The following is a 12,684-nucleotide window of genomic DNA, read 5'->3' as shown; positions in this document are numbered from 1 at the left end:
AGCTTAAAAGGCAACAATATGGTCACATTTAACATAGCAAAATAGTAAACCTGTTGGTATTGGAAGCAATTGGTATTGGAATCAAGAGAGATAAAAATCAGCATTCACAGTGGATAATTCAGAGAGATCATATGCTTTGCGTTAATCTGAATGTCTAGAAAATAATCAATATCTCCGTTGTTATGTTCCATATAAATATTGCTCCAAAGAGTTCTTTATAGGAGTCCTGAGAAAATGATTAAATTTATTCTGAAGTGTTGTCTAACAAATAAAACCATAAATTAATTTCTTGATATTAATGTAGAGCAAGCAAATGTTTCAAATCATATGTTGCTACTCTAGTGAGCTTTTGGAGTTAAATTGTGTGCCCTTAGCTCTAACCCTCCAGGGGGAGATGAGGCTCTTACCTCTATAACATTGGTGGGACTACGGATATAGATGCCAGATGGTGTCAACATTTCAGGACTGGAGAGGCCTTCAGCACCAGAAACACTGATGATCACATTGTTTCTTATCATATTTCCCTGTTCTGACCAGTCTAATTTCAAAAAAGATAAATCAAACCCAGGGAATTCACAAACACAATCAAAATCTGCACAGCTCAACACTGGATTCTACTAATAATATCAGAGTCCACAAAATGTACTCTATATGTAGATATGTGTCTATCTGTAGATATAAATATAGATACATCTTTAGAAAACATTTAGTATGCTGAATAAATTGGAGACATCTAACATTTTGCCATCAGGTCTCTGTATAAAATATAAAAATTGAAAATGGACTGTAATAGATTTATAACAGACTTAAAATCAATTTATATATTTACCATTTTTTCTTCCAGGAATTGCTTTCCAGGAGATATAGCTCATCCCCATGTATGTCCCTGAGAACAAAAGACCATATCAATTCAGCATATTTGATGCCACTCAGGAAAACATGGGACACTGCAACCTATTTTCACTTGGGGTATTGGTTGTTCTAATTTTATTTTTATGTTTTTATCAATAAACCACATAAAGAAATATAAATCGTGTGAACATGTTAGTTCTAGAGTATTATGGATCAGAAATTTAAGTAAAAAGAAAAGCAGAGTAATTTGTCTTCTATTTCACTACTTTGGAGACTTACTGTCTCTATTGTCAAATGCTACACAACCTGTGTCAGTACAGTCTCAGCCCTAGATATTCAAATTGACCACCAACAAGCCACAGGTCCCCTCCTCTCAGAAGGATCTGGCATATCCTGGAGGAGCAAACAGGATGGTACCAGGGACCCTCAAACCCAATGAGATAGAGAGGAAGAAAACAGAGGAATATGCCTGGGTCATGACACGTAGAGAAAGATTCATCACTTAAGCCATATCAACAGGGAACAGCTCAACAGAACCTGTCCATGTCATTTCAAAGGTCTTGGTTTGCAAACTTGCAATGACATAGAGTACTTTATACAGAATGTGTTAACAAACAAATACTTTAATTCTCTCATTGTAATACACTAGATGTCAAGAGCCTATAATTCATAATATCCAAGGAGAATTCCTCCTGGGGGCTTGCTTTATTGCCTGATTAATGTCCATTACATATCACTGGGATCTCTTCCTGAATTTCTGCTGAAGGTGTCACCCTTCCTTTTACACAGACAAAAATAAAAATAAAGTGTTGGCTAGTTTGTCTTCTCTTGGACTCCCTTTATATAACCAAAAGATTTTTCTGCACCTAAGCATCTCCAATATCCTTAGCTCTGTGCCTTTTAGAGCTGGAGTTTGTTTTAAAGCAAGTTTATAAGATCCACATTTCCTCACTAAACAGTTTCTCTCTCAGGATTAGAACCTTTGCAGCTTTCATCTCAACAGCTGTTCTTAAATGCTACATACATTTTCCCATTGATCATATCACAGAGTTAAATACAAAACACCATTTAACAAATACAATTTGATCTAACTTTCAGTGAAAATCTCTGATTTGCTTTTTTATTCTGATACAACTAGACTCTTTTGCTCATTAATTCATACATTTCTTTCAACTGATGGACCTACAATGCACTAGTGGTTATGCTAAGTACTAAGATGACAATGTCCTCATGGAATCTGGTAGTAAAATGACATTAATCAGATAGTCACAAATATGACATATAATTTTAAATTGGTGACTGTTGATTGGTGTTTAAAGAGCTTAAACAGAAGCACTGAACTTGGGGGTTTGGTGGGGGAGGATCTTGCACCAGATAAAAGTGTGGCATGAGCAAAGGGAATAACTTGTCCAAAGGCCCTGAGGCAGAAGGAAGTGTGATCTTTTGAAAGAATAAAATAAAATAGATTAGCCTCATTAGGGTGCAGAAGGAGAAAAAAAATAGCAAGACAAGTTTACAGAGATTGCCAGGGCAATAATCACTAAAAAGGCCTTTTAAACCAGATTATAACTTTCCTGTTATATTCTAACAACAAGAAGAAACTCTTAAAGGGTTTTAAAAAGAAGGATGATATAATCCAATTTGAGAATTTTATAGTTGTATGTACATTATAATTTATATCTAATAGAGGGATTTATTGTTATATATTTGTATATGCACACAATATACCACTATAATTTGGCTAGTTTTGTTCCCCCCTAGGACCTCTCTTTTCCCTACCCTCCTTACTCCAAATTGAGATTTCTAAGGATAATAATTCTAGGTTTTGCAATGAACTTTAGGAGACAATAATGGAAACAGGGTGACTGTGAACTTCTCCAGCAAGTCATAGGAACATTTAAGAAGAGAATTAAAGAGTTTTAAATCCTTGGTCAATATTCGAGTTTGACAATCTGTGAAATTGGTACATGGACATATTCATCTGACTTAGAATTTTAAAATTTCTGGCAGTAAAATTTTAATACCTCCCATTATATAGTTGATAATTTCATCTGAAACTTTAAAAGATCAGTTTCCCATTGATAAAAGTTTAGGAAGCCAGTCAGTAATAATTAAACTTAATAAGAAAGCAAAAATTTTTTTTTTATAAATTAGGAATTCAATGTTTTAGGAGAATTCCTTGTGGAAAACTGTGCATCCTACTCGAGAATTCTAAAATTAAACAAGCTTGTTTTACTCACCCACCAGCAGAGCATGACCTGAAATCTTGTAGAACACATTACTGTCCACCTTCAGGCCCAAGGTCCTGTGGATGCTGAGACCTCTGCTAAAGGAGCTCCTTATAGTACAGCCCTGGACATAGGAATCTGAGCAGGAAAAAGTAAGTGTCATTCACAGTGGGATCTCAAAGACTTCTTAGATTCTGTTGGCCATATTCACAGCAAGCTACACCATGGCTAAAATTATTTTCCCACACAATAAGGGAACTCAGTAGAGGAGACAGAAGCAGCAATCAAATCAAGAAAATGGGCAACTCAGGATATTGGCCCTCAAAGATAAAGAGGTTGAAATCTAAGGATCAAGTATTAGGAAAGAATCACCCAAGAAAAGAAAGGATCTTCAAACCACAAAAGAATACATGATGTTAAGAACTCTACCTGGCCTCCTGATAGGCATAAACTCTTCCCACAGCATGGAAGATGAGAAGTTAAGGACTGTGGAGAGTACTGCTTATGGATCAACTCTGATCCTTGAAAACTGCATCTTGCCTAAGGAAATGTGGTCATTATTTCTTGAGCTATAAATTAGCATATACAAATTGTCAAGCAACAATATTCTTGGCCAAAGATAGTCCGAGATTCCTATTCTACAATGTTAGCAAGGGCAAAAGCTGACCTGAGGATCATAACTCTCACATTTGAATATGGTAGGTTTATGAAGCTAATAGGGAAGTGTCCTCTATTATGCTATAAGGAATTGACATTTTGGAAAATTGTTAGTCTGGCTCTGTATCTGCATTCTGTATATATGACCCCCCAAATCAAATTATATGGCCTGGATCAGTCAATGAATAAATATTTACTGACTATCAGCCACAGTCATGCACCACCTAATAACTAATGACATTTCTGTCAATGATGGACTGCATATCAGATGGTGGTTCCATAAAATTATAATGGAGTGGAAAACTCCTATCTGCTGGTGATGTGATAGCTATCATACTGTTGGAGCACAAGACATTATTCACGTGCTTGTGGTGATGTCTGGTGTGAAGCAACCTTCTGTTGTGCCATGTATATAAAAGCACAGCACAAATAGTTATGTAGAGTATATAATACTTGGTAATGACAATATATGATTTTGTCACTGGTATTTGTATAAAACAAAGTTTTTAGTATAATCTTTTTACTTGTAAAATAAAAAAGTTTGCTGTAAAACAATATATCAGTAGCAACCTCATATATTTCATGTTTAACCTCCTCTCTTGATTGCCTCAAGAAATCACATAGAATGATGTACCTAGACCACCTATGTTGTATAAGTAGACTCTGATGTCCATACAAGGAAAATTACCTAAGGATGCATTTTTCAAAACATTCCCAAATTATTAATTAATGCACAATGGTACATATTTAGGAATTGTTAATTATGCTAGAGATGTAAAGATGAAGAAAACTAAGATGAATTTGTGTATCTTCAGTCTGATGAAATAAATTGACATTAAAACACTAAAATAGTTATTATGTAAATAGTTAAATTATAAATCCTGAAAAAGGAGTTTGGTATTATTACCAGGTACTAAGAGATGGAGATGACAAATATTTGGGATACTGGAAAGGTTAGTTTTGTTTATGGAATATTACTTTTAAAATTGAACTACCCAGAAAATTCTCAACTGTGATACCTCACAGATACTACCTCCCCGTGTCCCTCAATCTCAGCTTCCTTAAAACCAGGGAACCTCATATTACTTATCAGGGATGCACTACGTAAATTACCTCACTCATATCTACTTCTTTCAGAAACAATGGCTGTTACAGATTTTTCCAAACTGACTTTCCACCATGTCACCCCAGGAGAACATGCCTGTCCATCTAAATAATCAGTAATAACAAATGTATCTGAATAGCTCTTGTGAGTGGAACTTAGGGGACTGGTAAACTGCTGAAAGCACTATGCAAAGATTTCACCATTGTAGTGGCACACACCTGTAATCCCAGGGACATGGGGGGCTGAGACAGGAGGATCACAAGTTCAAGGTCAGCCTTAGCAACTTAGGCTCTGTCTCACAATAAAAATTAGAAAAAGTAGCTGAGATTGTGGCCCAGTGGTAAAGCACCCCTGGGTTAGATCCCCAGTACCAAAAAAAAAAAAAAAAAAAAAATTCTAACAACTTTTAATGATACTGTCAGTGTCAATTTACCTCACAGGGCACGAGAGCCTTCCTGGAGGCCTAATAAAAGGTTCTTTGGTAAGCATGCCAGACAGAAATATCTAACCTCTGGGCTATTGTGTTATCTGCCCTGTTATGCAAAGAAACATATCTGCATTTTAATAGAAACTAACAAAGGATAATATTTTTTGGTAGGAGGCAGAGGGCTCGGTGTACAGAGGATTGAACTCAGAGGCACCCAGCCACTGAGACACATCCTACAACTTTCTGATTCTGGTTTCAGAACTTTTATACTTTAATCTGATTACATTCTTTTTTTCTGATTTTGATCTCATTTTGCATCTGGAGGTTCTCACCTGGATTTTATCCTTCCTGTTTCCTGCCTAAGATCTGCACCCCTGCCTATTCCATGTTCCCAGGAAAAGCACCTGGTCTCAGTCATCTTTTCCCATTTTTCCAGATAGAAGATCCTTCTGAGTTAGAAGAACTAGAAGGCGTTTCATAGAAATGCCTTCCACTATTCCTGGACTCCCAGAATGTTTATTATTTCTACTATTCAATAGTGATCTGCCTCTAGTCACAAAGCTAGTGCGTGGCAGAAGCAGGAATCAAAGCACAGGATTCTCAGGATTCTGTGGTTCGCTCCACAAGCACCATACTTTCTTGTGATGTTTCTCAAAGTTTACTCCTTGGATTACTTTTTACAGAATAATAAGGTTCTATATTTAGAATTTAGATCCATAGGCCCACCTTAGACAAGACTTGTTAGGGAAAGGTCCAGAACTCTGAATTTCAATAAGCTTCACAAGTTGCTTGTTTAGGCACACTAAAGTTTGAAAAACAGTGATCAACAATATAAGCAATTATCTATCTCTGAATCCCTCAGTTCCCACATATTACTTATTATGACCCCTGCATGAACATGAGAGAAGAAAGAAAAGTGCCTTCAAACACGAGTGAAGAAGGGAAAAGAGAAGCTGTAGGTCTGGCTCACCTCTCATAGTGCCCACCAGAGTGAGCGAGCTCATGTACTTTTGGAAGGCTTGTCCCAAGTCTCGGAACTCCACCCCCTCCAACTGGACCTGGCTGGGTTCCTCTGGGGAGGACCAAACGATGACTCTGGCCCCCAGATCCCTGGATCCCAGTATCTTCTCACTCTTGGAATACAAACAGTGCTGCAGGTTGCCTGAAACACAGGATAAGGTCCAGAGGACCTGAAGCAAGTAGAACATACCTCCAGACAACTCCCCCCATTGGAAAGGTACTGTTGGCACCAAGGAAAAGCCATTACTGTTTATTTCATTTAATAGCTTTCACGTTTACTTTGATTCCTTTCTTTGTATTATTCATTAAAAGATTCAATAACTAGGGCATGATGTTGTCTTTACTGCTTCCAGAGACCCCCCAAATATTCAGCTAAATACTGTCACAAAGTAGCATATTGCAACCCACAACCAACCTAAACAGAAGCTGATTTCAATCCCCAAATTCCACTGGAGGGAATGCACAGTAAGATGACCTTCAAATGGTTCACAATTTTAGGCAAGAGATGTGGATACTGAATGTTATCACAGAACTTTTTACACAATCCAGTGGGTTTTTCCCCTTTGCTGAACTATTTTACAATTTAGGGACTTAGCAATAAGGCCACCACAGAATGGCAAAGCAAGGGCTGCCTCTGCACATCTCCTCCTTCCCCAGCTGTGCCACTAGTTGAGGACAGCAAACTACCTGAACCCAAAAGACACAACTCCCATGGCTACAGTGTTGGGACCTCAGGATCCAGAATGCTTTCTGCTGACACATGATTTGTGGGTGTATGAACTAATCACAGGATGGAGAAGACATCATATCCTGAATTGATTCTTTATTATTCATGTTAATAAAACAAGAATTAGCAATGATACAAAACAATGTGTCGTTCCATAGTAAATTTCAGAGTTGGCTTATTTGCTAAGGCCCAGAGGATGAGGACACAAGAGACAGATAATGAGATGTTTTGTATTTGCATGCTTTATCATAACTCTTGGTGCTTCTGATAATGTTTTCAAATGGTCAGGTCTCCTATGATTGGCTTTAGCTACTGGTGCCTAATATTTCAGCCCCACTCAAAGGCTGAGTGACTTATTCCGAGGATATTGTAGTTACATTTAAGATTTATGATGAAATGAGGAATGCTTTCCATTAAGAGTTAATGGATCTATAATGACTCAGACCTGGAAGCAATGTCACATTGGCAGCATGACCGAATACAATATTTTGCAAAATGTAATCTGAAAAAAACCTATATGAGAATTATCAAGAGAGTCTGAATAATACACAGATGGCAATTTTGCAGAATACTTAAAGTTGACAGTCAACTGATTCTAACCGACTGTTTCCCAAACATTGTTTTAGAGAATGACATATTCATCAGTGGATGACTTGGGTGGAGGGGGATGAGGTCAGTATCCTTCTCCATATACTGACAACACCCTACCCAGTCATATCATATCTACATGCACCCATTCACAGATACCACTCAGATCTTTGGCTCTCATCTTGACATTTCTTCCAGCTTCTAGATATTACCAAACATCTCTGCATCGTTGCTGGCCAGCCATCTCAATTTTGACATGTACAAAATTAAACTCATGATCACCACCCTCCCACCCCAAAACCTACTCCTCTTCCCATCTCAGTAAATAGCCTCATCATCTATCCACCGCTCATGCCTGGAAGTCATCCTTGACACCCACACCATCCTGGACCAAAGTTGACAAATGATGTCTTCACAACATGTGAAAGCCTCATAATCTACAGCCTGGGAAACCAAAACATAACCTACTAAACTAACCATCCCTGAAATAGATGTTTAATAGGCACATCAGTGTGATTCAGTGCCTGCTATTCTACTAGAAGATAAATGGACTTTTCCTACCACTTACCTAAAGTATGTGGTAGTTCACTCAGGAAAGAAACCCCAACAGGAGCAGGAGCACAAGCCTAATCAATAGGAATGTGCTGCTCGAGCCTAGGATTCTGGCATTTGGGTTTTCTTGAGAATCTTAGAAGAAGCTTGGAATCAATGCTAAGACTGTATTTTGACATCTAACCCAGAAATGTAATTCAACTCTCAGGTTTAATTCTTCAACAGGATTTTTTTTTTTACACCAGAGAAATAATTAATTTACTATTTCTTTTGTCATTTGTCCCTTTCTTTCTTAAGGTCCTTGAGAATTATGGGGGTATGGAACGAGAATTTGTCGAGAGCCTTCTGAAAATTACAGAATTTTATGGACATTTAAAGGTTAAGGGCTTATTCCGTTTTGAAAGAGGTCAATCATAGCACTGTCACATATCATTTGATGGTGAAAATTTGGTTTTTACTTATTGAACTTTCCATTACTTATTGAACTTTGAAATAATTCTCTACCTTCTGCCATGTTGGCCTCTTGACAGGAAGCCAGGAATGTCTTCCTCTCACTAGTGAGATTTCCTTGTATGGTAATACGCCTGCTGAGCAGAGCCACTGTGACCTTTAAAATGCGGTGTTCTCCAGCCACCCAAATCTCTGTGAAGTTGTGAGAATATCTGAAAAGAGAAAAAGAGGAATATACACCTGAAGATGTCACCCCTAATCTTATTCGGAATGGTGACAGTAAGCCACCAGATGAGTGGGGTTCTTCCTTTGAGGATCTGTTTTACAGAAACTCAAATTTAAAAGAGTGAACTGTTCCACAAATATATAAGAATTAGAAACTGTGCTGATTATTGTACTATCCAATTGATATAAGACCAAAGTTTGAGAGTCTTAACAAGAGAAACTTATTTAAGTAGTCTTAGTCTTCAAAACATCTCAAGCTTTATAATTTTCCTGTCAGAATGTCTAGCATTATTTAATGTTAAAATACATCACTGAAAGATCAGTGTCCAGACCCCAACCAGTTAAAACCTCCTCCTCTTCCATGTGAACCTAGCCAACCTGTCTGTCACTCGTACCTCAAGGGCAACCTCAGGTGAAGGTCTGCATGGTGCACAGCCTCCACAATGACAGTCTCTTCCGCTGGTCTGGCACCTTCGACACCTGTCCCACTGACAATGACCACTTCATCCCCAGTATGCCAGTCCACAGTGTCTTCCAGAGACAACACTCTGTCTTGGGCATGGGCAGCTGCTCGAAGATGGGTGACAACTACTTCTGGCAGTGAACCTAAAGCAGCCCAGAGAAACAAAGTTCAGATATTTAATAGAGAATGTGATGTTATTTGGCCAAAGAATTCTGTGAAAAACAGTCTGGAACAAGCTTCAAAATCAAAAAGCACCGATTTTTGGATACTAGTTTTGGTTTTGGTTTGGAGTAAGCTGGGAGGGGGTATTATTTTCTCATCTCTGAAAGTTGATAATAAAAGCAATCCAGGATAGAGTAGTAAGGTATGAAGAACACAACAAACGTCATCAGACTGAACCTGGATTGGAGTCACAGTGTTGCCATAACATAACCAGGTTCCTTTCAGTGAACAGGCTTTAGTTAAAACAGGAATAGCATGGTCTTCCATCACTAGGTTTTAGGAGAATAAAATGAGACAACATGTATGAAACATCTAGTTTGGATCTTGCTACATTATAGACTCTCAATAAATGTTATTCTTTTTTCTGTCTTTCCTGCATCACATTGTGTTTTGAGAATGAGATTTTTTACTACTTCTTTCTTATTCCAAAAAGAAGAAATGATCCTTAGGCTCTGATGTAGAAGGCAATAATAATTTCCCATATGAAGACTTCAACTCACTTTACAAATAAGGTAAGCAGAGTGGAAAATCAAAATTACTTAGGAATGGTTGTCTTGGTGCATTAAACGATCCCTTCAAACACTAAACCTGAGTGTATCCAGGATAGGCTTGCTAAGAAAATTTGAAGAAGGGAAAACTTGTGAGTCTGGGTATCTTAGTTTTAGTTTGGGTTATCTTAGTTTGCACTACACTCTGGCATTTCCATCTGACTTTCCCCATACCAAGCACGTTAGTCCTTAACTAGCAAAGATTTAAGAAGATCATCTATCTCTCAGTTTACTCTGGACTTCTCCAGCAAAGGTCATGGAAAATTTTTTAAGGCATTATCTAAAGCAATATTTTAAAAAGCACATGGGTTACTCCCAACTCCTTCCTTTTTCCCCAGTACACTTCCTTCCTCCTTTGCAATAGATCATAATTTACCTTTAGCCCACAGCAAGTTACTGTCCTCCCTTGTTGCACTAAAATAAAGTAATAATACTTGAATCTCTAACTACAGAGATAGCCAACAATAAATCATTTTCAAATTATTTTAAACTTCCCTTTTTTTATTTCTCTCTGTGTGTGCAGACACTTGCACCAATAATGTTGTTCTAGTCTTAGGAAGGTCTCAGGTTAATGATGTAATTTCTAAAGTTTACTCAGGCAATAATTTTATCTTAAAAATATTTACAGAGTTCAAAATTTCTAATTATAGGGCAGGTGAAAATTAAGACATAAATCATCCCCAAAAGAAATAATTTTAATTTTATTGCTTGTTTGTATATCTTAACCTTTGGGAACAATAAAATGAAATAAAGTTTGTTTTTATGTATATGCATATGTGTGGATTTCTCTGACCTCTTCCTGACTGTCTATGTAGATAGATTCATGCCAAGCATGTTTATCAAGTACAATGCAAAATGCTCTCAAACTTAATGACACATATTCACAATGCTCAGTCAATATGCAAGGACCATCGATTATATACATGCAAGCTATGTGTGGCAGAATCGAGAGTGGAGATCACAAAGATACTACTCAACTAATTGTTCTTAACAGTGGTCAAGTCAGAATGAATGGAAAAAGATTACAGACAATCTTTAAAGGCCATTTTCAACTATTAAAATACACTTATGTCCTTTCAAGTGTCGACAGAGTCTCTAGAAAGCAGTAAGACTATCTCATAAAGTTTTTCATTCGAATTACAGAAATGACATATCTATGTATGATCACATCGAGCCTGAATATTTCAGGAGTACCAGCCTAGAGAGGCTGGAAGAGTTCTAACCTAGAGCCGGTACCATAGATTTCAATATGCAATAGCTCTGTAATTATCACAGTATGCATGATTCATCTCTCCACCTGAAGAATGGATCATGAATGCATGACCACTGTTTTGTGTTTTTTTATATATGTCACAATTCCCAACACAGCATTGGACTCATGGTCAACATTCAACTCAGGGTGGTTTAAACTAATTATTTTAAATTTTTTCCTATAGACAATCACTTGTAACCCCCCCCCCATCAGATTATAACTATCTGAGCATACAATATCCAATATATAAAACACAGAAAAAATTTACTGAAATTTTTGAATAAACACAACCTAGTTTTTCTCTGATGTAAGAACTCTTTGTGTTTTTTTTTAATTTTACAAATTGCACAAATGAGAAACTAAAATTCTTCAAAAACAAGGTTGTGTAATAATGAAGCCTCAATACCTAGTTCTGAAAGCAGGACTTCTGAATCCAGGACTAGAAAACTAGATAAGTAATTAAATTCCTAGCCTCTATAAATTAACTATACCCAATTATCTTTGATTCTCAAAAATCACATGCATTACTTTATAAAGGTTATTTAAGCACCACACAAGGGGGACTGGTGGTGCTCTCTGCTAAAGAGAACATGGCACACGTGTGAGTCATTCTCTTTGTCAAACTCCTGAAACCCAGCTTGGGCAGCTCCCTTCCTTTCTGTACCATAAATAAAAAAGCATATAAAAGCAGTTTTAAAAGCTCAGTAATTTATAAATATACTTAAATGACAAAAGGAGTATGGTCTTGTAATTTAATCCAGTGTTTAACCACATTTGGCTTTCAACATTGACCTGCTAACCAACAAACTATTCATTTACTCCCACTAATGACTTCTGCTCATAATTATATTTTCTACAAATTATTGTTCAAGCAATCCAGTGTCATTCATCTATAATTAGTCAGTCCCAGAGAACCATTCTTACCAAATGGGCATGGAGAGAAAGAAAATAAACTTTAAGGGTTGACACACTTTAAAAACCTCTAATTGTCTTCTGTTTATATTGTAGGAATTAAATCTTTATTTCAAGTGAATAACTGCCAAGATTTTTCCAAACCATTTAGAAGGAATAAAGGGAAGGAAGGAGAGAAAGGAGGAAGGAAGGGAGAGAGAAAGGAACTATTTGATTAAAATAATATTGACATCAGAATAGAAATATAAAGGAACTCACAAAAGAAGCCAAAAATTTTATTCTCAAGTATACACACTGTATTTCACCCTTATCTCTGGACACAGCTTCCCCATTATTATGGCAAAACAGGAAATGCTGTATTTTCCTACATATACAGGTAAACACTTCTCAAGCACCTGGAAGACAAAACAAAGTGAACAGAATCCCATACTCACTACTAGTACAAGAACTACACAG

At 37.0% G+C, this 12,684-nt stretch overlaps 1 protein-coding gene across 9 annotated transcripts in view; it reads right to left on the bottom strand.

Annotated features, from left to right (window-relative positions):
* Window positions 1-12,684, bottom strand: part of Pkhd1 (PKHD1 ciliary IPT domain containing fibrocystin/polyductin) — a 432,625-nt gene that overhangs the window by 266,951 nt on the left and 152,990 nt on the right. For all 9 annotated transcript variants that reach the window (XR_013425107.1, XM_005318573.4, XM_078019904.1 and 6 more), the window contains 6 exons: window positions 9,227-9,437; window positions 8,661-8,818; window positions 6,240-6,431; window positions 3,093-3,218; window positions 830-886; window positions 408-538 (listed from right to left, as the gene is read on the bottom strand). Coding sequence is in view for 8 of the 9 variants with exons in the window: in XM_005318573.4 (XP_005318630.2) it covers window positions 408-538; window positions 830-886; window positions 3,093-3,218; window positions 6,240-6,431; window positions 8,661-8,818; window positions 9,227-9,437 (875 nt within the window). In the remaining variant the exon portion in view is untranslated. The remainder of the gene's footprint in view (window positions 1-407; window positions 539-829; window positions 887-3,092; window positions 3,219-6,239; window positions 6,432-8,660; window positions 8,819-9,226; window positions 9,438-12,684) is intronic.

The sequence above is a fragment of the Ictidomys tridecemlineatus genome, chromosome 8, assembly GCF_052094955.1.
Source record: "Ictidomys tridecemlineatus isolate mIctTri1 chromosome 8, mIctTri1.hap1, whole genome shotgun sequence".
Taxonomy (NCBI): Eukaryota; Metazoa; Chordata; class Mammalia; order Rodentia; family Sciuridae; genus Ictidomys; species Ictidomys tridecemlineatus.
This window is presented reverse-complemented; position numbering and strand designations above follow the sequence as displayed.